The 27,500-nt window shown below is 38.2% G+C and overlaps 1 protein-coding gene across 16 annotated transcripts in view; it reads right to left on the bottom strand.

Moving 5' to 3' along the window:
- The window catches only part of LOC115222086 (muscleblind-like protein 1), a 357,773-nt gene that overhangs the window by 167,041 nt on the left and 163,232 nt on the right, over window positions 1-27,500 (bottom strand). For all 16 annotated transcript variants that reach the window (XM_036511148.1, XM_036511149.1, XM_036511150.1 and 13 more), the window contains one exon: window positions 17,173-18,382. In XM_036511148.1, the coding sequence (XP_036367041.1) occupies window positions 17,173-17,361 (189 nt within the window). In that variant the 5' untranslated portion in view covers window positions 17,362-18,382. The remainder of the gene's footprint in view (window positions 1-17,172; window positions 18,383-27,500) is intronic.

Genomic DNA, 27,500 nt, shown 5'->3' on the forward strand with positions numbered 1-27,500 from the left:
TACTTGGAAAAGTATATTTCTAAAATGTGCAATGCATCTTCAGGTTCTGTTTATACTTTTGGCATTATGTTGTGCTTAGGAAGAAAACCTATCAAGCTGAGCAAAATTGCAGCTGTGGCAGATACAGGTGTCACATAAATGGCACCCGTACTGGTGGCACGTAAAAGCAACTGTTACACTGTCAGAATGGTTGGTGTTAGGAAGGGCATCCGACTGTAGAAACCATGCCAAATCAGACTGGTGTCTGGTGCAGCCTTCCAGTGTGCCAGCTACAGTCAAACCGTCCAAACCATGCCAGCGAGGACAATGGACATTAAATGGTGATGATGCTATATATATATCAAAAATTAGGGAATGTAATAAATAAAATCCAGGCTTACATATAGACTGCTTGAAGCTTACTATTTTCCTACAACTTGATCTTTTCATCTTACCTTTACTCATATATATATATATATATATATATATATAGTAGCAGTATCGCCTGGCGTTGCTTGGGTTTGTAAGGGAAATGACTATATATGCATTTTTAGAGAGTTACTTCCCTTTTATAACCCGAGCAAAAATCATTAAAAATGCGAAAAAATGATGGAAAATTTTTTTTTAAATCGTAGACTCATCGTAGATGCGTGCTAATACCCAGAAGGGCTCGATATGAATGACGATTATAAGATACCCGCTTTTGGTTAAACTGCACCGCAAAATGTGGGAGTAGTTAGGAATCTAAATCGGAGTAGACAGAGTCTCACACACACAACTTCAATTTTATATATAAAGATATATATAAGCAGGCTTAGCTGTGTTGGTTAAGAGGCTCACTTTGCAACCAAGTAGCTTTCTTGTTCAATCTCGATCCATGGTACCTTGAGCAAGTATCTTCCACTACAATGTCGGGCTGACCAGTACATTTCCAGGTGAAACTGGTAGAGGAAAACTGTGTGGAAGCCCACCGTATTTCTACGTGTGTGAGTGCGAGTGTGTCTTTCTTTCCACCACCACTTGACAACTATTGTTGGTTTGTTTATGTCCCTAGTAGTTCAGCAAGAGAAACCAATACATTAAGTACCAACTACGCTTTAAAAAAAAACAAACAAAAAAAAGGACTGTGGCCAATTTGTTTGACTAAAGCTTTCAAGGCAATGCCCCAGAATGGCCACGGTTTCAATGACTGGAAACAGGCACAAGGTATATTCGAGTGTGTGTGTGTGTGTGTGTGTGTGTGCACAAAATGTGTTGGGGGTGAAGAAGTAAAGGAAGGAAAGAGGAAGAGGAAGAACATATAGGAAGAAACAAAAATGTATACATTGATGAAGGCGGTGGGGCGATGGTGGTAAAGGTGCTGGGAGGAGGAGGAGGAAGAGGAGATATAGAAGGCAAAAGACAATGACCTCAATGTTTTCTTCTCTACCTATCACTGCCTCTCCCCTCCTTTCCTCCCTACACCCTCTCTATCTCAGTCTTCCACCCCCCCCCCAACCTGCCCTTCCTCTTCCTTCTACTCGCAGACAGCACTGAGCTCTCTTTTGTAATGATGGAGAAGATAAAAGAGGCATTTTTGTTGTTGAGGCAGCCTCATCACTTATCTTTCTGTATGTGTGTATGTATGTGAATGTATGTACGTGTGTATGTGTCTAGCACAATGCTTGTATATGTATAATTCTGAGTGTATTTATGCGTACATATGTAACCCTCTACATACTTCACTGTGTGTGTGTGTGAGAGCACATGTATGTCATTATGTATGTGATTGCATATGTCTAATTCTCAGTTTGTGTGTATGTGTATGTATGTATATGCTTGTATATGTATAATTCTGAATGTGTATATATGTGTACCTCTATAATTGTGTGTGTATGTATGTCCTGGCATACATATAATTCTATGTGTATCCTTCTGCATAGTTCAGTGAGTGTTAGTGTGGTGTGTGTGTGTGTCAGTGTTGATGTGTGCGTATATGTACGTATACCTATTAATGTGTAAGTATATACCTATGTTATGTATACCTGTGTGTATGTGTGTGTGTGTGTGCATACAGCTTTGTGTATCTGTAGCTGTGTGTGTGTGTGTGTGTGTATGAAGGTGTATGTTACATGATGAACTTGGCTGATGTTGCGGTGGGAAGTTAAGAGAAAAAAGCGATGGGGGTGGCGGCAGGAGGTAAGAGGCGAGGGAGGCTGGAGTGTGGGGCTTGTCGCTGGCAGGTTTTTCTTAGCAAACTTTACAGTCTGTCAGTCACACTACACACACACACACACACACAACGCAATTACGGGTGTGCATCTGTGTATGTAATTGTCTCCTGTTTGTGTAAGATACAATTACACAAACACACACACACGTACATTATACACATACACATATACATACATTACGCACACATATTTATATATATATATGTAATACATATGACAGACCATTGCATACATAAACATGTACACACACACACACGCAAACTTCCTTTCACACATTTACAAACGCCAACAAAAAGCAATTATAGTCAGCCATACACATTCACACACACACGGGCAGTTTACACACAAGCTCTTAATTACACATACACACACACACATACACTCACAAGCGTACAAAGAAACAGAAAGAAATGCAAAGGTGTTCCACAAGTAAGGCAGCATTTAAGTATGATTTACAGTGGAAAACTTGACAGACCTTTGGGACACATGATTAGAGTTTTCTTACAAAATGTGGCTTGTGTTGAGCAAAGATAGGAGGAGGAGGAGGAGGAGGGGGTAGTAGACAGAGGAGATTGTGTAAGGAAGTAGCAAAACTGCTGGAGGGGTAGGCAGTGATGAGATGTGTGTGTGTGTATGTGTGTTTGTGTGTGTGTGTGTGTGTGGTGTGTTTGGTGGGAGCCCATTCCAGGCTGGGAAGCATGAAGAATGCTGCTTTCTTGGAGTTAGAGAGAGAACCCGGGATGGTAGGGAGTAGGGGAGGGACAGAACGTGGTGGGGGGGAGGTAGGGGTTGAATGGCGGGAGTGTTGTGTGTGTGAGCATGCGTGCTTGTAATTAATTGTTGTGTACAGGAGTGACGGCACAAATCTCATGACATATATGCCTATGTACACACACACACACACATGGATATACATACACTCAAGCAAAAACACACACACACACACAGGGATATACACACATGTGTAAACACACAAACAGGTACAGGCATAAGATTTACAGGTACACACACACCCATAGGCATGCAAAGTTACTTCATATATATATATATATATATATACATACACATATATATATATACATACATATATATATATATATATGTACACACACACACACACACAGATATATACATACATACATACATACACACACATGCCACCTACAATTAAAGATTATGTTATCAAACGGTTATTGTTATCAAAATTTGTGGGTGCCCAAACATGTTCAATATGTTGCTATTTGGTCTTTTTAATTGCTACAGCTGTTTATTGTTATCTACAAAGCTCTGTTCCAAAATGATTACAGCAACCAACTTCCACTGCATGCATGCGTGTGTATAGGCCATCTAACCATAGAAAAGCAGAGGTAAGAATGACAGTAATAATGATGGAGTGCTATATGACATTATATCATATGATATAATACACTATATATATAGGGTAAGTCAGTCAGTGAAGGGAATGGAGTAGGTAGTTATGTAATACATATGTTTCAAAGGATGTACAGAACAAGTATTATGCAACTTTAACGTACTACACAATGTTCCTCTTTTACGACAATGAACAAGTAGGTAAGTACCTAAGAAGAAGGAACACTGAACATCTATGTAGCATCTTAGAGTTACGTGATATCTGTTTGGTAAATCCTTTGAAACATAGGTTGTATGAAACTACCTATTCATTTGCTGAGCTTGTCCCTCTGCCATGTGTGTGTGTGTGTGTGTGTGTGTGGTTGTCTAAATATTTGAGAGGAGTTGTATATGTGTGTGTGTGTGACAGGCTGTAATTGTTTTTCTTGGTGTGTGTACATTTTGTGTTTGTGAGAACATGTCTATGTATACTTGTATTCGTATCTCCTCCCTCTCTCACTACTCATCCAACATCTGCCACAAAGTCATCTCCCTTGGGCTCAAACATACTCCACTGAGTGGAGAGGGTATTTCTTTTTCATGTAAGGTACCTCAAGAGCTTACCAGTGCCTGTACCATGAAAATAAGCACCCAGAAATTATTGTAAAGCAGTTGGCATTAGGAAGGGCTCCAGTCACCAGAGACACCATACCGAAGCATACATTGGTGCCCTTCAACTGAGCAGAACCTGTCAGACTGTCCAACTCATGCCAGCATGGAAAACAGATAATTACATGTTTCTATAATGTGATGTGTGTATGGAGAGGTATGTGTGCATGTGTGAGTATATATATATATATATATATATATGTCATACACATTATGTATAATGTGTAAGGCAGCAAGCTGGCAGAAACGTTAGCACACCAGGTGAAATGCATAGCAGTATTTCGTCTGTCTTTATGTTCTGAGTTCAAATTTCGCCTAGGTCGACTTAGCCTTCATCCTTTCAGAGTTGATAGATTAAGTACCAGTTGCGTACTGGGGTCGATCTAATCAACTGGCCCTCTCCCCTAAAATTCCCGGCTTTGTGCAAAGAGTAGAAAAGAATTATGTATAATGTGTGTGTTGCACATGCCAATATGTTTGTTAGATAAAGTATGTTGCTATATGGAAACATGGCTGCACTTTTCCATTAATGTTTGTATGTGTACATGTGTGTGTATAAGGTGCTGGGGGTGAGTGGAGCTATGAATAAGGGTCACGATGATCACCCTGTCATATGACATGTCTGGAACGACAATGGTTGACCCGTAATTCTTTTCTTCTTAAGAGTTCCCAGTGTGAACATTTTGTCTTTTAAGCAGACATAAATACTGCATCCAAGATTACATTATCTAATATGGACTTCCTTATTGAAGATGGTAAAAGATGATCCTAGAGACTTTGACTGATATTTCTAGCAAGCTGAAAGACTACTTACAGTCACCTGCAATGGATGAGGGAGGCATGGTATCAAGTACAGTGTGTGAGTGTGTGAGTGCACATGTATGTACACGTGTGAGAAGTTGATCATATGCGTCTGTATGTAGAAATGAATTTATGTGTGAATGTGTGTGAAGAAATTAGAAAGGGTGAAAGCTAGAGAACATGTGAGAGAGAGAGAGAGAGGACGGTTTGGGGATTGGTTGGTATGCTGGGAAGTAAATCGTCCTGGACCTTATCTTAACAGCAGCATCAATTTACCAAAGTGCCAACACTAAGAACTGTCTTGGGTTGCAATAACAAACCTCCACCACCACCACCACCATCGCTGCTGTAATGATCACAACAACAACAACAGCATTAACAAACACATATTTCCTAGGGGTTTTTTTTTTCCCTTTCCAAGTCGGACAGAGCTAAATGGATGAAAGGAAAGCTAAGCTGGAGCTATCTAATAGCAAATTTCGCTCTAAACATTGCTAAATTTGGGTAGCGGAAAGAAATCTCCCTTCACACAGTTCAACATACACACAGACTCTCTCTGTCTCTTTTTCCTCCTCTTTCTCTCGCTTTTTCTCTACCCTTCACACCTGACACACATTCTTCTTAATCGTCAATTGAGGCACAAACACACACACACACACACAGCTGTAACCATTCATGTACACCTCTTACCCTCTCATGCTTCAACCCTCCACACACGTCTCAAAATCATTCCTCTCTGCAATCACAGAACACACACACACATTTATATATATATACATATTCACAGATGTAATCATTCATGTACATGGATTCTATTTCTTTACACACACACAGAAACATACTCATTCAACATGTACACAAATACATACACCATACACACACACACACACACACACACACATTCTTTCATACACATATACACATTTAAGTCATTTATTTTACTCAAAATATGCTCCTTCCAACCTCGTTACACACCAAATTTTCACACATACACATACCTATTTCTTTACTACTCACAAGGGGCTAAACACAGAGGAGACAAACAAGGACAGACAGATGGATTAAGTCGATTTTATCGACCCCAGTGCGTAACTGGTACTAATTTAATCGACCCTGAAAGGATGAAAGGCAAAGTCGACCCCGGCGGAATTTGAACTCAGAACGTTAAGACAGACGAAATACAGCTACGCATTTCGCCCGACAACACACACACACCCACACACCCACATCCATCCCATCCTTCCAGTCAATGAGAGGAGCTTTTCTGTGCTGACACAATTAACTAGAAATAGCAGCCTAATCTAAAAGCTTTAAAGAGAAAAAAAAAAGAACAGGAAGTGTACATTACGATATAGTTGATGTTACACCATTAGCGAAACAAACACAATGCAGGATGGTCGTGATTGGAACGCCATTAATTGTGGGTCTACTCAAGACTAACCTGAGGCCAAACCACAGCAACATCAAAAACAAAGAAACATACTGAAATCGCCATTCTTGTTTTTGTTAACACAGATATTTCTTTATGGAACCACTGTCCAGTTTGACCCCTGTCCAAACTCAAACCAGTTCTGTAATATCACAAGACGGTCCAAATATCCACAGTGATTCCACCCAAGTGATTTATGACAACCACCACAGGTCTTAGAATGCTCTCATCCAAGTGTGTCACCACAAATGCAGTGGAATTGTCATTACCTGGATGATAGTGTTGACCCTTCTCCCTCCATGAAACACACACACAAAAGAGATGTATGGAGTAGTCATGTATCTCTACAGCATGAGGCTTGTTCCTGTTCCTAGACCATATTATAACTTCAGGATGCCTGGCATAAAAACCACATCTGCTCAATACCACTCCACTTCTATTATCTCTACAGATTTTCCATACAAATTATAGCTTATGCTGATTTTGTCACAATGTTTCATGTATGAGACGGCGTCTCAGATGTGAAACACTGTGATAAAACCAGCACTGGCTGTAATTTCTACGGAAAATCAGTAGACATGACCTTACCATGTGATTTAAGAGCACTGCTAACAGAGTAGTACATGGGATTGACTTATGAAATAAATCTTTTAATGTACTTTGTAGCACATTAAGGTCGCATAACGAAATGCTGTGTCCCCAAAAGTCATTAACCCTTTTGATACCAACCCGGCCAAAACCGCCTCTGGCTCTGTAGTACAAATGGCTTACTTTCATAAGTATTGAATTAAATAAAATCTTCCACCAAACCTTAGTCACAACTTACATTCCCAACACTAGTTTAATGAAAACTAAGTTCCTTTACTAAATTCTTTGTTATATTTAAAATTAATTGAAAGAAATACAGAGCATCTCAAAATAAATACAGTAACGAAAGGGTTAATACTCCACCTCTCAGTTGAGGGGTTTTTGTCTTGCGGGTTTCTTGATGACTTCATTAGGGCCGATGGGACAATAAATGCACCCAGTACAAACTTGAAATCTATTGTTACCAAATTCCTTTTAAAATACACGCTACTGTTATTTAGATACATTTATGAAATTCATTAGAAAGGAAAAGAATTTATTAGAGTTATACCAATGCTGGCGTTGGGCAGCAACATAGCAGAATTGTTTGCATGTCAGGCAAAATGCTCAACTGGCATTTCATCTTGTCTTCATATTCTGAGTTCAAATTCTCCCGAGGTCCACTTTACTTCTTATCATTTCAGGGGTCCAGTCCCACTGTGTGGCATCGTGGGCAAGTGTCTTCTACTATAGTCTCAGGCCGATCAGAGCCTTGTGAATGGATTTGGTAGATGGAAACAAAAAAGCCCGTTGTGTATATCTATCTCTGTGTGTGTGTGTGTGTGTGTGTGTGTGTGTGTGTTGTGTGTGTGTGTGTGTGTGCGCGCGTGTGTGTGTGTGTGTGTGTGTTCATCCCACAACCATTGCTTGACAATCGATGTTGGTATGTTTACATCTTAATAACTTAGTAGTTTGGTAAAAGACACCAATAGAATAAGTACTAGGCTTACAAAGAATAAGTCCTGGGGTCAGTTTGCTTGACTAAAGGTGGTGCTCTGGCATGGCCACAGTCAAAATGACTAAAACAAATAAAAGAATATATATATATATATATATATATATATATATAATATATATATATATATATATATGTATGTATATATATCTATATATGTATATATATCTATATATATATATATATATGTATGTATATATATCTTTGGCTTTGTAAGGTCAACAGATATTAATTGAGCATGAAATCAATAATTACTTAATCAATTTAATTAAACACAAGGTCAGCAGCATTTTCTATGAAGTATCTTAACAACACTGAATGTGGTTGCAAAAAAAAAAGCAAAAAAAACAACAAACTAAAAACCCATTAGCATTTTATATCCAATATCAAGTGATACAGTAAATAACTTCTTCGCTAATTTCAGGCCATCCAATCTACCTTTTACTGAATTACAGATTAAGTGGCTGAGTATACATGCACTCAGAATGAGAAAGCTCTAGATGTATATAGATATAGGCATGGTTGCTTCCCAACCACATGGTTCCAGGTTCAGTCCTGCTGCATGGCACCTTGGGCAAGTGTCTTCTACAATAACCAAAAGTTGATTAAAGCCTTGTGAGTGGATTAAGTAGACGGAAACAGAAAGAAGCCCACCATATATGTATGTGTGTGTTTTCGTCTGTGTTTGTATCCACCCCACCAACCACTGCTTGACAACTGGAGTTGGTTTGTTTACATCCCTGAAACTTAGCCTACTGGTCTCTTTTGCTGAACCACTAAGTACCAGGTTTAAAAAAAGGAAGTATTGGGGTCAATTCATTTGACTAACAGATTCTTCAAGTCAGTGCCCCAGCAAGGCCGCAGTCTAATGACTGAAACCAGTAGAAAATAAATGGTATATACAATTATCTATGTGTGTACATATGTGTTGTCTAGAGCTTAGGGTGTTTGGTTTACAATCAGAAGGTCTTGGGTTCAATTCCTGGATGTATATATATATATATATATATATATATATATATATATGCTTGTTCTCTTTCTCTTTTTAATTTAGAATAAATTTTGACTGACCACTTGCTTAGTAGAACAGTTAAGGAAAGAATCTTGCTTTATTCATCCTCATAAATCTTAATGTTTAGCAGATTTTTTATAGTCCCAGACATCATGATCATTTGTCAATTATGAATTAAAGATATGGCGCAGGAGTGGCTGTGTGATAAGAAGCTTGCTTACCAACCACATGGTTCTGGGTTCAGTCCCACTGTGTGATACCTTGGGCAAGTGTCTTCTACTATAGCCTCAGGCTGACAAAGCCTTGTGAGTGAATTTACTAGATGGAAACTGAAAGAAGCCCGTTGTATATATGTATGTATGTGTGTGTATATGTTTGTGTATCTGTTTTTGTCCCACCAACATCGCTTGACAACCAATGCTGGTGTGTATACATTCCCGTAACTTAGTGATTCGGTAAAAGAGACCAATAGAATAAGTACTAGGCTTACAAAGAATAAGTCCTGAGGTTGCTTTGCTCGACTAAAGGCAGTGCTCCAGCATGGCCGCAGTCAAGTGACTGAAACAAGTAAAACAGTAAAGAGTATGCATGTATATGGGTCTAATTGTGTGTATTTGGAATTAGTAGAATTGCGTACTCATTGAATTATAAGCATTAAAAGACTAAAACATACATCCCACAGTCACTTGTATCCTTAGCATAACATAATAACAGGCAGGGTTATAATTTGAGGCAGGTTTAGCTGCCATTTCTAGCTAGCTGAACAACAACCATGTAGAAAGTCCCTCCTTGTAACATGTACAGAATAACTTTCCTTCATTTGTTTTTGTTTTTCTGTTTTTAAGGTTATGATTCAGAAAGTTTTTCTCTAGTGAAAACTGACTGACTTTACTTCTGGGTAATGTAAAACGATCTTGGAGAAAGAAAATCTCGCAATTAGAATCACCCCCAAAACACACAAAAATTAGATTTCTGGTTCAGGTTTTTTATTGTGTGTTTTTAGTTTGGTTTACGTCTTGTTTTCTTTCTCTTTTTTTGCCCTTCATTTACTCATTTCTGTATTTATTTCGGGTCTTTTTTCTTTGCTCCTCAGAATAGGTAAGAGATACAGATATAATTACAAAGTGCCACAAGAATGTACGTGTGCGTGTGTGTGCTTGTATATGTGAATGCATGCATGTATTTGTGTGTGTGTGTGTTTGTGTTTGTAAGTGTGTGTGTGTGTGTATTATATATATATATATATATATATATATATGTCTTTGTGTGTGTGTGTATATATATATATATGTCTGTGTGTGTGTGTATATATATATATGTCTGTGTGTGTGTGTGTGTATATATATATATATATGTCTGTGTGTGTGTGTGTGTGTGTATATATATATATATATGTCTGTGTGTGTGTGTGTATATATATATACATGTCTGTGTGTGTGTATATATATATATATGTCTTTGTGTGTGTGTGTGTATATATATATATATATATATATATAAGTCTATGTGTTTGTGTGTGTATATATATATGTGTTTGTGTGTGTTTGTATATATGTGTGAGTGTAGCCCAAGAAACTAAAATCTCGACACTAACAAGGCTTTCACCCTCTCGTCTTTTCTCTCTCCTTTCATTTACATCTTCATACATCCTGCATCTTACATGCGTTTTTTTTTATGTGTTTGGTAATAACATAACTAAGTCCTGTGCCTCATTGTACAACTGACACTAAGGCATCTTGCAACCATCATCATCATCATCATTACCACCACCACAATCCCACGCCCATCACCATCATACCACAACCACTACCCGCATTCTAAAAGTCTGTTTATATACAGACTAGCAAAGATATGATGGCTTTACTTAACACAGAACAGCACATCCCTGCTCGGTTACAATGGGATTCTGCTTGTCATGGCATGTGTTCGAATGTTACGCAGACAACAACCTCAACTGTGGCACGAAATTTTAAAGAAGTACTGGGAAACTTCAACACTGACCCCAATGCTGGACTGGTCCTTATTCTATCGACCCTGAAAAGACGAATGGCAAAGTCGACCTCAGTGAAACTTGAACACAGAATGCCACTTAGCATTTTGTCCAGCGTCCTAACACTTCTGCCAGTTTGCACCTTACAGCTGATAATCATCATCATCATCATTATCATCATCATGATTTAACGTCCATTGTCCATGCTGGCATGGGTTGGACAGTTTGACTGGAGCTGGCAAGTTGGAAAGCTGCACCAAGATCCAGTCTGATTTAGCATGGTTCCCTATGGCTGGATGCCCTTCCTAACGCCAACCACTCAAAGAGTGTAATAGGTGCTTTCATGTGCCACTGGCATGAGTGCCATTCACGTGACAACGTTGTCTGCCAGGACTGCGATTTTGCTCAGCTTGATGGGTCTTTTCTCAAGCACAACATAATACCAGAGGTCTTGGTCATTGCCACTGTGGGGCCCAACACTGGAAAGGAGATCAGCCACTTTGCCTCAATGAGGCCCAACACTCGAAAGGAACTCAGTCACCTCACCTCTGTGAAGCCCAATACTTGAAAGGAACTCAGTCAGTTTGCCTCCATGAGACCCAACACTCGAGAGGAACTCAGCCATTTTGGTTCCGTCAGGCCTAATTCTCAAAAGGTACTAATAATAATAGCTTCAAATTTTGGCACAGGGAGTTAAGTCAGTTACACTGACCCAAGTATTAAACTAGTCCTTAAATTTATTGACCTCAAAAGGATCAAAGGCAAAGTTGACCTTGGTAGTATTTGAGTTCAGAACATAAGGAGTTGAAAGAAATACCACTAAGAATTTTGTCCGATACGCCAACAACATTTACCAACAGGCTGCCTTAGGCATCATTCATATAATGAAACCAGCTTTGAGCGTTATGCTTTTAAACAGTCTCAACCAACTAAGGAACAATATCAAAGTCACTGTTAACATCATTAACAGTCAAGAAACAAATTCAAGGTTTGGTGCTTTAAATGACCTCAACTGTGGAACAAAATCTTCAGTCATAGAATTTTGAATCAAGCAACCAAGAACATACAATCCCGTAACAAATGTTTTAGGTTTTGGTGGGGCAGGAAGTCCTTAAATGATGAAATAATGCAAGAAACCCAGCCAGGAGGGATTGATAATATGGAGTATAAATAGCAATTAGATTTAGTAACTTCTGGGTGCGTGGTTTTTGGTTCAATTCCACTGTGTGGCACCTTGGGCACATGTCTCCTACTATGGCTCCTGAGCTGACCAAAGCTTTCGAAGTGGATTTGATAGGCAGGAACTGAAGATAGGGCATCAGAGAAGGTGTAAGTGGAAGAGATAGAGAGAGAATATTCGTGGTAGATATAGGGAGAGAGTATTAGTGGAAGAGAGAGGGTGACACAGATAGAAAGAAAGCAAAGAGTGGAAAGAGAAAAGTGTCAACAAGAGAGAGGATGAGGAAGAGACAGATGCATATTCAAAAGAAGAAACAGTCATTATGAGAGAGAGAGAGGAGGGTAGAAGTAGTAGAGAGAGGGAGAGAGACAGATTCAGAGAAATATGAAAACAAGAGGGAGATGGGGAAGAAAAGTTGAGATAAAGGAAGAGAGAGAGAGAGAGAGAGAGAGAAAGGAGTATGTATAAAGCCCAATAATCATTATCTGTGAAAAGAAATCATCACCATCATCATCATCATCATTGCTATTAATATAATTGTTGTTGTTATTGTTGCAGCAGTGCCATTGTCAATGTAATTGCACCAGCACCACCCACCACCACGACCACCACCATCAATATTATTATTATCAACTTGTTTTTATACTTGTTTGTGTTGGTTATAGTGTTTTTCATTATTGTTATCATCATCATCATCATCATCTTCGTAATTGTTCTTGCTGTGTCTGATTCCACCCCCACCACAACCCCTGCTCCACACAGTCCAACACAAACTGCAGCCACCACCACCACCATTCCTCCCTGCTACGGTGAACACTGTAGAATAGCAGGAAATTTTCCAAGTGAATTACTCGGCAGAGTGCCACTTGGAAAACACACGCACGCATACACACACACACACACACATTACTGTGGAATACAAAACAGTCAATAACCCTCACCATCATCATCACCACCACCACTACTAATGCTAACTAATACCAACAACAACACCCCCCACCCCATCCCAACCAAGACCACTACCATCAACCCAGCATCAAAACCAAATCCACCGACACCACCATAGTCGTGGGGGTGGGGGGTGGATTGTACAATTCAGATGTAAGAAAGAGAAAACAGACAAATCATATCTATGTGTGTGTATACATGTGTGTGTGTGTTTGCATGTACATACATATATATATATAGGTGCGGGGATGGCTGTGTGGTAAGTACCTTGCTTCCCAACCACATGGTTCAGGGTTCAGTCCCAATGTGTGGCACCTACTATAGCCTTGAGCTGATCAAAGCCTTGTGAGTGGATTTGGTAGTAGGAAGCTGAAAGAAGCCCATTGTATATATATATGTGTGTGTGTGTGTGTGTGTGGTGTGTGTGTGTGTGTGTATTTGTGTGTCTGTGTCTTTCCCACCACCTTTGCTTGAAAATCTATGTTGGTGTGTTTACATCCCCGCAACTTAGTGGTTCAGTAAACAAGATCAATAGAATAAGTACTAGGCTTACAAAGAATAAGTCCTGGGGCCGATTTATTCGACTCAGGGCAGTGCTCCAGCATGGCTGCAGTCAAATGATTGAAACAAGTAAAAGAACAGATACATACACACACACACACACACACACACACCTTCATCATCATCATCATCATCATTTGATGTCCTCCATTTTCCATACAGGCACAAGCTGAATGGTTTGATAGGAGCTGGCAAACCAGGGGTCTAGAAACACACATGTAGATGTGTGTGTATGTACATACTCATACACACAGGGATAGATAGGAATACATACAATGATATGTACACACTAAGTCACGACAGGTTCTATCAACCAAGTGCACTTGCGAGGCTTTCATTGGTCCAGCACTATAGCAGAAGCCACCTGCCCAAGGTGCCATGTAGAGGGACTCAACCTAAAAGCGGGGCTGCCTTAGCAGTTTTATGGCCACCACCTCCTCGGAAAAATCAATGCATTGAGCCTTATAGTATATTTTATTGACAGCAAGCTATGATATAAGTAGATCAGAAGTGTGGCCCTAGCCCCGTGAGGCTCCTGAAGCAACTGACCAGTGTATTCATGCCTTAAGATGGCCCTGCATGAAACCAATTGGCTGAAAAACAGGCCAATGAACTCTCTGATCCTTACAGACTCTGCTTTTTTAACAAACAAGAAGAAATCAGTTCCCATCACAACAAAGTCAACATGTGCTCAGTAAAATTTATTCCAGAATATTCTCAAGAGACTCAGCTTCCATATACCTCCTAGTCATTCTTCAACAAACCAACAACACAACCTCATTACTATCACTGCCAAAATAAAACAAACAAAAAATATATTTAACTTGTTTACATTTAAACCAATCATATTTCGCCCCAAAATTCAACCAGCTTTATGTTAAAACCTGCCAGATCCAGCCTGTCGCACCTACTCTACAATGTCATTCTAAAAATAGACTAACACACCATTGAAATCCTGAAGCTTTGAGATGAAGCAGGATTAATTCAAAACAATGTGAAGAGATACAGCCCAATGGTTATGTGTTGCATTCTTGAGCATCAGATCATGGGTTTTCATATTGTTTTGCTCTGGCATTGTGTGGAGACTGGCATTTCAATGAACACACCTAATATTTCTTGTGTATCGGAAAAGGTGACTGAATGAGATTGAGCTAGGATTTGCACTCCGACCTCGTAAAACCTTAACCAGCATTGACTACCCAAAACGACCCATGAGTTGGAGGGCTGTCGCCTGATTGGTGCAAGGGCATCATGCACCAGGAGTGGGAGGGAAACACCAACAAATGGTGGGTGCAGTGACATGCTGTTACAGCACGTTCCCCTCATGCAGCAATTTTTATTACTAACGTGAAGAAATAAAGCATTATAATTGACAGAGCAATCTGAATGCTGTAGGGTTAAACAAAGTAGCCAACCAGAAAATGTGGGGGTGATAGGAAGAGGAGCAATGGTACCACAGGGAAATAAATGGTGGTGGTGGTGGTGGTGATAGTGAGATAGTGATGCTGATGGTGGGGGGTAAAGAAAATATTTACAAATATGATATCAAGTACAAGGAGAAAAAAAAAAATAATTACAGACATGATGAAGAAATTAATGCTACAAATAGCAGAGACCAGACAGTAAAAACATTCCAGAATCTCAAAAATTAATGAAAAAAAAAAAAAAAATGATTGAGCTTGAGAGATGAAGAAAACAGAGAGTGAGAAGAGAGGTGAAACAATCTGAGAGAGAGGTTACCAGAGAGGGAGAATGAGAAGATAAGAGTAATAGAATTGGAATGGGAATAATAGAATAGGACTACAATATAGTATAAGAATACTGAACAAGAATACAATATGTACATAGAATATTAGAATACGATTGTAAACAAAGAATAAGAACATGGATAATAGAAGATCAGAATAATAGAATACAGAATATAATACAGAATCAGAATAGAATGCAGAATTAGAATAAAAGAATAAGAATATCCTGAACATCAACCAAATCTAACATGGAAGTAAAAACCTTGAATAAACATCTCTCGCTCTATGTAATTTGGAACCCAGACAGTCCTGAATTATTAATTTATTTAAAGGATTTACAGTGAGTCTTGTGTTCTTATTTAACATTTGAATGGCGGGGTAGGTTTGAAATGTTAAGCACAGCTTTCTATAACTACACACATTGAAACTGAGTGGAGTATATAAGATATCATTCGAGCTGTAAAAATAGCAGCTAAATACCCACTCAAGTTACACTACCATTAAACTCTATCATCCAACCTGGAAGACAGAGTTTGGTCCCATAAATGTATACAAAATGGGCTGTTAGACATTTCATAAAGGTAAGTAAAAAAGGATGAATGTCTAAGTGAACCTTGGTTACATAACAATTCTGTGATCCACTGCTCTCCAAGAAATAATGATTCCAAACTAAGCCACAAGGCCCATGCATTTTGTGAGAATTAAACAAAGGGTAAAGAGCCCCTTCGGTCATGAAGGGCCATCGGATTCCACTTAGAAAGTTCCTCTCCAAGGAACAAGTCCAGGCAAGGTTGTTTATGGAAGGCCAGTAGTCACCCATACATACCAGCCTCCTCTCTCCATGCCACCGATGTTGTCCAAGGGAAAGGCAGAGGGGATGATATGGTTTGACACCAGTGATGTCGCAACTCATTTCTACAGTTGAATGAACTCGAACAACATGAAATAAAGTGTCTAAGAAACACAACACACAGCCTGGGCTGGGAATCAAACTCACTACATCATGATTGTGAGCCTGTTGCTCTAACTACTGAGCCATGTGCCTTCACTGAGAATAAAGTACAGCTGATGTAATCAACCCCAATATGTGACTGGTACTTGTTTAGCCCTTTCATTACTGTGTTTCCATAGAAACACAACACAAGTGTTTTAATTAAATTTGGATTTTGTAAAACAACTTGGATATTATTAAGATGATGTTTGAAACAGAAAATTTTCATAAAAGGTTTTAATTTAGCTCATATCTGTCCCAAATATTCTACCTGTTTTATGTTTAAACTGACCAGATTTGGCCTCTCACACTTACCCTACAATGTCATTTCAAAATCAATAATCACATCAATGAAGTATCAAAGCTGCAAGCCAATGCAGGATTAATTTAAAACAAGCATTATGTCTGACAAGGGTCTCTGAATGCTAGAATTACAGCAGCAAGTTTGTCTTATAGAAACAGGGGTTGGTGTTAGTCAGGTTGATATCATATGGGTTAAATATACCATAATCTCTGCAGTTTCTGGGTGTTTTCTTTTGTTTTTTTTCGAAGGGTTTTGTGTGTGTGTGTGTATGTGAATTTGAATGTATATACCTTTTTCAGGAGGTGCATTTTTTTAAACCAACATTTCATTTAACATGTAAAAATGGTACACAAGAAAAACATAATCAAAGAAAAGGAAGGTTACAGAAATGAAATAATGAAATAGCAGGACTTACTTTTATCGAATCAAAGCAAGCTGTCACGCGTCCATTTTGTACTTCTACGTGAGAGGGCGGATGAGCAAATTTGCATTCTGTTTCAGAGCGTGTACATTTGTTTCTTTGGAACTCGCGGCAAACTTCCAGTGTCAGCCATCGCGAGTCTTTGACGTTAGCAAGATTAAGCATAGGGTTAACCATGGCCATAACAAATGGGTAATCTTCTTCACAGAAAGAAGTTTTGAAAGACTTCAGGGTGTGCGCGCAAGGGGAAAAAGGGGGTTTGTCGTATATTCGGATGAAAGAACGGTAAACGGACAAAAAAGAGATAGAAAGAGACAGACAGGAAGAATGTGGTAGGTTTTAAAAAAAAATATTTGGACTGTCGGTTTAAAAATTTTTCAAATAAAAATATAATACAAAGAATAAAACGATGGACACACAGACACAAAGAAAATATGTTAAAGTCGACTGTAAATGGAATTACGATCCGAGATTTCCAGCAAATGGAATATTCTTTGAATTTTTCCTTTCTTTTTTTTTTTGATTGTGCTTTCAGAGAAGTATAAGATCAGCAGAGAAATAGGGGGTGTGTTGTTGACACGGAGGAGGATGTGTGCATGTGTATGCTTGGGTGTATGTGTTTATGTATATGCATGTATGGGCTGTGATAATAAAACGGCTGCCAACAATGGATTAAAGAGTCTGTTTGGGGGAGGGGAGATATTTTTCTTCATATATATATATATATAAAAATCTCACAGCAACTGCACATTGGGGGTGAGGGGTGACGTTTTGGTAGAGGGGAGGGCAGGTATATTATATAATATATTTTCTAAAATATATATATATACATATATATATATGTATATATATATATACATATGTATATATATATATAAATATATATATGTATATATATATATATATTAATTTCGTTTCGTGTTGTTTTTTTTTTCTTTTTTAATATTTACTTTTAAATATTTAATTAAAAATTATTTTCGTTTAGTAAAAAAAAAAAAAATAACACTGTTTCTTTTTCTTATTCACTTTGAATGATGTTTGGCATTGGCTTTTGTTTTTGTTGCTTTTTGTGGAAAGGAGAAATTTGTGGGGTTTTTGGGTTTTTTTTTTTTACAAAAAATGGTAAAAATATTTGAAAATATCCAATTTCACACCAATTTATGGCATCCAGCAGTGTTTTTTCCTGAACAAATTATGGTTGAACCTGGAAAATAAAATAAAATAGAATATTTTGAGTAAATCTATTTATTATTAGCATCGATTAAGAAAAAATTAACAAAGATTCATAATTTTACAAATGTCAAAAATGAAAATACCAAACGGTTACAGCTTAAAAACGAAGGAAAATGGAGTTAGTTTTACTCTTTTACTTGTTTCAGTCATTTGACTGCGGCCATGCTGGAGCACCGCCTTTAGTCGAGCAAATCGACCCCAGGACTTATTCTTTGTAAGCCTAGTACTTATTCTATCGGTCTTTTTTGCCGAACCGCTAAGTTATGGGGATGTAAACACACCAGCATCGGTTGTCAAGTGATGTTGGGGGTACAAACACAGACACACACATATATATATATACATATATACAAAGGGCTTCTTTCAGTTTCCGTCTACCAAATCCACTCACAAGGCTTTCGTCCACCCGAAGCTATAGTAGAAGACACTTGCCCAAGGTGCCACGCAGTGGGACTGAACCCAAAACCATGTAGTTGGTAAGCAAGCTACTTACCACACAGCTACTCCTGGTTCTTGGAATATAAATTAATCTGAATTAATGTGGAAGGTTTTAATTTATATCAGTTTAAAACAAGAAGCTTGTATCAGAGAATCACCGTCTGTTTCAAGGATAGCTTTGGTATGAAAAGGGCTCAATTTTTGCTCCTGTCTCACTGCCTTGTATATAATCTTTGAGACAGACAAGAGCAGATTATATTAATTACAAAGACTGAGGCATTTAAAGGGGAATTTTATTTCATTGTATTTGATTTATCCTGATACCAATACCGGGACGACGAAAGGGTAAGCTGACCTCGGAATTATTACTAATAATATTAAGAAAACCACTACTACTACTAATAATAATAATCCATATGAAACACACAAAATATATATTTAAAAAAAACAAGCAGATACAAACTAATCACAACTTAAAACTTAATTAGTCAGTCATAAGTAATGTCAAACGAGATCTGAGCTCATTGAGAGAGAGAGAGAGAGAGAGAGGGGGGGAGAGAATAGAGAGACTGAATGGAACAACAAAATAGATTATAATCATGTAAGCTATCTGTTAAATGTGCTGAAATAGGTGTGGCCTGCAGTTTTATAGTTTGTCTCTTTTTTTTTCCTTTTAATTTTTTTTTGGGGGGGGGGGGTTATTGGTGTTTTGTTTTGGGTTATTTATATGTGGGTGGTGGAGGGAGTGCAGAGGGGGGGAAATAAACAAAAATAGAGAGAAAGAGTGTGTGAAGGAAAATTAATTAACTAGGACTGCCATTCTCAGCTGTATTTTTAACTGAATGTCATCAAGGAAAAAAAAGGAAAGAAAAATGTCAATATGTGTGTGTGTATGCATATATTTATAAACACATGCACACATGCATATACACACACACACACAAACATATACACACATGCACAAATATACATATATACACACACATGCACACATACTTATATACATACATATACATACATACACACATACATGTATATGCACACATATGTATACGCGCACACACACCATCAGAAACATCTGTATATCCATTTGTATACACACATGTACACATACATCTAAATATCTGTATGCACACACACACTGTTGTATATTCATCCATCTTGAAACAAGACATACATCTCTCTACCTATCAATACATATAGATCTGTATACATGCTTTGTGTGTGTGAGTGGAACAAAAACAATAGCCCAGCCAATAATTTCAGAAACCTCTCTGCCACCAAGCCCTCACCACCACCATCCTTGCCCATCCCTCACAAAACAGCTCCTGTTTCATTTCCTTTCAATGTTGATGACACCAAATTCCTCATAACACCCAGCCATTCACTCATCTACCCACCACCACCTACATTTACATTAGACACCACATCCACCACCACCACCACCACCACCAACAATAACAATAGTTACTACTCCAGCAACATTACTAAGCACCACCACTGCCACCATCCAGCACATGCTAAATTAACCACTTTTTGTTAGTAGTGGTGGCGTTGATGGTGGTGTCAGACAAAGGCAGTGAGAGAAGGAATTCTCAAATGACAGTAGATTTATTGACAACCAAATGGCCACTGTCCTACCCATGCCAGCATGGGACATGGACATTAAAGAAGAGACAGCAGCCTTCAACTCACTAAATATTTTTATAACTTCTTGGAGTCTTTTACTCTTCTATTTGTTTCGTCATTTGACTGCAGCCATGCTGGAGCACCGCCTTTAGTCGAGGACTTATTCTTTGTAAACATAGTACTTATTTTACCGGTCTCTTTTGCCGAACCGCTAGGTGACAGGGATGTAAACACACCAGCATCAGCTGCAAGCGATGTTGGGGGGACAAACACAGACATACAAACATATATACACACACACACACACACACATATATTTATATATATATATATATATATATACGACAGGCTTCTTTCAGTTTCCGTCTACCAAATCCACTCACAAGGCTTTGGTCAGTCCGAGGCTATAGTAGAAGACACTTGCTGAAGGTGCCACACAGTGGGACTGAACCCCGTTACCATGTGGTTGGTAAGCAAGCTACTTGGAGTCGGTAAAACTATACCAACTCTGATTCCAACTCACAATGTCTTTATTCTTTAATATGAACCAGTTATAACATATAGGCCTACTCAAAGTACAAGCGTATGCATATGCTTTATGGGGTATGCAGACCACAATCATTTGATTACATAAAGAGGAGTCAGAGTCAGAGGTGCATCAAAGTTTCTTGTTTCGACTCCACAGCCCTGCTTATAAGCCATCAAATATGGTTAATTCAATTACCAATGCCTGCATAAAAAAAAAAGACATAGGTATGGTAAAAACAGATAAGGCACCACAAGGTGGGATTGAACTTGCAACAAAGTTAAGTGCAAGTATAAAGATTTTTAAGCATGACACCACACCACAGGTGCCGACAGTAAGCTGCCTTTAATCCTTGAGCAGAAGGAGAAAATGAAAGGTGTGATTTGAAGAGGAGATAAATTGTTGAGCTAAGCAGCTTCCTGCTATGCTGGTAGCATTTGCTGGGTAGGGAAGGAGAGAGGGGAGGTCTGAGGGTATGGAGAAAGAAGTGGGACAGGAAGGGGAGGAGTAATGAGGGAAAAAGGAACCATTTAGGATCTACAGCAAATAGAATCTGATTAGTTTATAGCTGGCTTAGATCTAAAGAGATTCAGGAATTGCAAAGAAGCTACCTGTCTCTTGACATTATCCTTCCTGTTTCTCATTTAAAAGTGTAAGAGTTGAAGACTTCTGAGGAAGGAAGAGAATCGCTGGCGAGGCTGTGTGATAAGAGGTTTGCATTGCAGCCACATGGTTGTGGGTTCAGTACCACACGGTGGTACCTTGGGTGTCTTCTACTCTAGCCTGGGGAATGGTGGGGTGGATTTGGTACATGGAAACTGAAAGAAGCCTCTTGTATATAAATATGTATATATGTTTGTGCGTTTTGTGTTTGTCTCCCACCACCACCACTATGACATGACAACCACTGTTGGCTTGTTTATGTCCCTATAACTTAGCGGTTGGGCAAGTGACCAAAAAAAAAAGGAAATACTGGGGTCAAATTGATTGACTAAACCCTTCAAGACAATGCGCCAGCATGGTCACAGTGCAAAGACCGAAACAAATGTGTGTGTGTATGTATGTATGTGTGTGTCTGTATATATATATATATATATATATATATATATATATATATATATATATTTGCAAACACACACACATTACATTTACAAACACATACTCATTACATACATACATACATACATACATACAAACATACACACACACACACACACACCATCATTCAGTCAGCTGTAGATTTCAAGGGCAATTGTTACTTTGCAGTTGGCAGAAGCAACAAGTACCTTGCTCAAGCACAAAACGTGACCCTGGTCTTGGAATCAAACACCCATCCTTCTAATTGTGAGCCACAGTTTAATAACTAAGGTCAGTGTAATCTTCATATACTTAACCCTCTTGATACTAACCCGGCCAAAACCGGCTCTGGCTCTGTAGTACAAATGTCTTGTTTTCATAAGTTTTTCATTAAAATATACCACTAAACCTTAGTCTTAATTTATGATCCTAACAGTAGCTGAATGATAAGTAAGGTATTTTACTAAATTCTTTGTTATATTTACAATTAATTGAAAGAAATATAGAGCATCTCAAAATGAATATGGTAACGAAAGGGTTAAATACAGTTTTTGTTTACAAAGACAAGATATATTCATGTATATTTTTATGAACATACATGCACACACACACACACACAAACTACGATGCCAAAAGAAAATCACCCAGAAGGCTTTTGTCAAGCAAAGCCAGGGTAACAATGTTTGCACAAGGAACTGAACCTGAAATCATATGAAAGCAGGAGAAATTTCTAAAACATGTGGCCATGCCAGCACCAAAATTCCCTGGCAGAGTTTCTGACCAAGTAGAATTAACAGGAGGGTACAATGGGCCTAAATTGATTTACTTTCATCAGGCCTTAAAAGACAATAGCTTGTAGCAAAAGAGTGGGGGGGAGGGGGAAGAACAAAGCATTTTAGTCAAGCTCAAATTATTAAAGCTCACTGTGAGATGTGGACATTTGCCGAACAATCAATGTAGCTGGGATTCTTGCCAGAACGACATGACCAATTTTTGTCAATACGATGAAAGAAATATTTAAGAACACAAAGCAGCAGAACAATAATTTTTATTTGGCAACACATAGATTTCCTTCTGTATGACAAATCCAATCAAAACAAAACACTGCTTTCACAAAAGCAGTTTTCTTCACTGTATATATATATATCTTTTTTTTTCTTCATTTTGTATTCATTTCTTCCCTTTTTTTTTTTTGTTAGTAAGTACCATAAATGGTTCGAGACTGCAGACTATGTAATTGGTCATGTTGTTTTTTCTTTAACCAACTGAAAGTATGGCAGTCCAAATATATTAAACAAGGTTTACTGCTGCATTATGTATCTACAGCCAACATACCTAACTCTCAATGACCATAAGTCAACCCTTGTTGGAACTCTCAATGACCACAAACCCACTCGGGTCTGAAGGTACTTGCTAAGCATAACAACTCACTATTTCTTTTCTAACACACCATTGCTTTCATTGTTAACACAAGAAGGCCTGAAATTCTGGGTAAAGTGTTTTAATTGATTAAACTGATCAGAGTACACTCTATAGATATTTTATATCAATGACCCCTAAAAGGATGAAATCGGTAAGATTTCAATCCAGCTTATAAAAAGCCAGAACAAATACTAGAAAGCAATTTGTCCAGTGCTCAACAAATTCTCCCAATCCAAATAACAACAATGAAAATAATAATAACAATCTTTTCTACTATGGGCACAAGGCCTAAAACTTTGAGGGAGGGAGCTAGTCAACTACATTGACCCCAGTACAACAATATCATATTAATTATACTGAAACAAAATTTTTAGTTTGAGAAGTGCTTAACTAACTGTGATAGCCAGTAAAAGACTAAGCAGGGATCATTATAGTTGAGTATTCCCTTCAAGGGAGTGCTTCAGCATGGTCCAATGCTTGAAACCAGTAAGAGGGTAAAAGGATTGCTACACTCCTGGTACGGTTGTGTGGTTAAGAAGCTTGCTTCACAATCACATGGATATAGGTTCAGTCCTACTACAGGGTAGTGTGGGCAAATGTCTTCTAAATTCTGCGCAAGTCTTGAATCAGTTTTTACATTCCATTCCTTCAGATTCAATAAATTGGGAACCAGTCAAACAAATAGTGAAGGTACCATTTCTTCTTTCTCTCTCTCTTTCTCACACACACACACTTTCTTGGTGTCATTGATATCAGGAAGTATGGGAAATCCAATTGGCATAATTGATAAAAAAAAGTCTCCAGGGAGCTCAGACGAGTTATCCACACCCCAGGATTTGGCAGCAACTGTAGATACACTGTATCTGGGGAGAAAACTGGATGGTGATGGCTGGGGCAATTTTTTTTTTTTTTTTTTGGCCATAGGCCTACAGAATGAAGGGTTGGCCTTGTGTTGAGTCAACAGAGGAGTAAGCCATTCAAAACAACTAATAAAAAGGAGATGTCATTTGGAAACAATCTCATACATTGTACAAATACCAGACACACACACACATGTATAAACTCTACACCTACATTAGTTATTTTTTTTAATGTTTCAACCTCTTTCATGTGCTGCTTGTATGATGACTGCTTTATGTGTGGGTGGGTGTCAATGTACGTGTGTATTTATGTAGGTTCTATAAATACATGTGCATGTGTGTGTATATATAATGTATTTATGTACCAATATACATGTTTATATATATATATATATATATATATATATAATTTTGGTAGGTATGTGCAACACACAAGCATAAATATGAATGTATGTGAAAATGAACAAAGAATACACACACATGCACAGATATGCACACACACACACATACATGCACACTGACACACATCCTGTTCATACCAGTTAACTCTGCAATAGGAAGTCTTGAAAACAATAGAACACAGAATACACTCACATGCGAGTGCACGCACACGCACACAAGACAAAAAAAAATCCTTTTAAATGTAAAATGCCATCACTTTTAGCACACCACCCGTCCCCCCTTCCCAACACAAACACTATGTACATTATGAATTGCATCAACGCCTACATGGATCATCATGCTACAAGAGGAGGGAATGTCGCTTTTCACACTATTGTTGACAAAAATGCATTTCATGTGCATATACACGCATATATGAACATTATTATTATTCATCATGTTAGACAAAACATGAGCAACAAGAGCAAACACATCATCATCATCACTATTTTAACGTCTGCTTTCTTATGCTGGCATGGGTCACATGGAATTCACAGAGGCAGATTTGTCTTTTTTTTTTGCTTTGTTTCGTTTTTTTTCTTTACATCTGGATGCCTTTCCAGTCACCAAACCTTGCCCGTTTCCAAACAAGTTAATATTTCATGACCAAACGTGTTTTGTCGCAGAAGATTGGAAATGGATAACATTACTTGCATGATGATGATGAAGGCATGTGATCGAGTGGTTACACAGTTGCACTCCCGATTGCAAGATCGTAGTTTCAATTCCCAGGCCAGCCATGCATTGTGTCCTTGAGCAAAACACTTTATTTTATGTTGCTCCCTTCCGCTCAACCGCAAATGAGTAACCTTATCGGGTGAGATGGTAACTTGGGAAAATCACCGAGATGGAGGTTTGGCAGGCCAAGTTTTGAATTCAGGGGTTGAAAGGATGGTTAGTACAAACTGTACTGTGAATCGCAACAGGTTGAGATTGGTTATTCAACGACATTGAAGGACGAACAAACGATGACGATAGTTTGTTCACAACTATTGTGCAACATCAGAATAACAAGACATATCTATATATAATATTAGGGAGTATAACTGCATAATAGTGGGGGTTTTTCTCTAATTTATATATATATATATATATATATATATATATGCAGACAACTATATGTTTAGGGGCATGTGTATTCATGCGTGTGCATGTGGTCTCTTACAGTGACCCAACAGAGATCACTGGATGGCACAGACAATCAACTTCTATGCATGATCTTTAACATCTTCTATGCCAATCCTATCTCAAGCACATTATCTTAAGATCATCTCTACAGAAATTATAGACAGCACTGATTAGATTATGACATTTCTATAGAAAATCTGTAGAAATAAACTTGAAATGTGATTAAACCCTGTAGCATTCAGATTATTCCATCAAATGTAATGCTTATATTTTCATATTGTTTTGAATTAATCATGTATTATCTTTTGGCTTCAAGATTTCAATAATCTGATTGTTTATTTTTACCATGACATTGTAGAGTAGGTGTAAGATGTTGGATATGGCCAGGTTGAACATAAAAGAGGCAAAATATTTTGGCTGGATATAGCTGGGTTAACATGAAAAGACACAGTATTGACTTATAAAGCGTGCAACGAAACACGGTGTTCCTACAGGTAATTAATATCTCAAGCGAGTCACTATATGGATATTTATTGGCCATCAGCTGGGCAATCAAACAAACACAGCTAAAATCCACAGATAAACCTGTCACTGTGCTTTTCTTTTTTCATATATAATCCCCTGGAGATGTTCAAGCTTGGTCAGGTTTGGATGACATTTGTCTGTGAAGTTACTCAAGCCACAGGGCTATGCAGTCTCAGAGTTGGTAAACGCAATGTCAGGGTCAACGTTCACAGGTGATGTGGTGCATACTAACAAGAAATGTGCATGAGTGTGTATGTGTTTGTGTGTACACGTGTGCATATACTATGTGTGTGTGTGTGTGTGTTTCAGTATGCTTGCATTCATATTTGTTTGTGTGTGTGTGCTCATGTTTACATTTGGGCTTCTGTGAAACTCCCTGAGCTGCAAGTGATGAAGTTATTTTCCCCATCAGCAAATCTGGTTTTGGCACCTTCAAAACAAGCGAAGATTAGCGACAGGATGGACATCAGGCTGGAGAATAATATCCTAATAATAATCTTTCGGCATAAAGTGAGCAGTTTTGAGGAGAGGGGCAAGTCATTTACATTGAGCTCAGACTTGAGTGGGGTTTATTTACTTCATTCCAGAAGAATGAAAGGCAAAGTTGACCTGGGCAGAATTCGAACTCAGAACATAGAGAGTCAGGAGAAATGCCACCAAGCATTTCGTCCAGTATACTAATGGTTCACCCACTTCACTGCCTACATGGTGAAGATTATGCGATGCAATTTACATTCATATACACACGCATGCATACGTACACACATATATACATGCATGCATAGATATATAGATATGTACAGACATAGTGATATACACACACACACACATACATGTAATAATATATTCATTTAACCCATACTAGATTTTTTTTAAATGGACAGAGAAACAAAATGAAAAACTCACTAAGCATGAGTTCCCGCACACACATATACACAACAAGTTGTGTGTGATGTTTAGCCCAAGGTCTATCTAGATAAAATTTAGCCCAAGGTCTATCTAGCTAAAGTAGGCTGATAATAGAATTAGAAGTCATAACTATC

Source organism: Octopus sinensis, linkage group LG19 (genome assembly GCF_006345805.1).
Source record: "Octopus sinensis linkage group LG19, ASM634580v1, whole genome shotgun sequence".
Classification (NCBI taxonomy): Eukaryota; Metazoa; Mollusca; class Cephalopoda; order Octopoda; family Octopodidae; genus Octopus; species Octopus sinensis.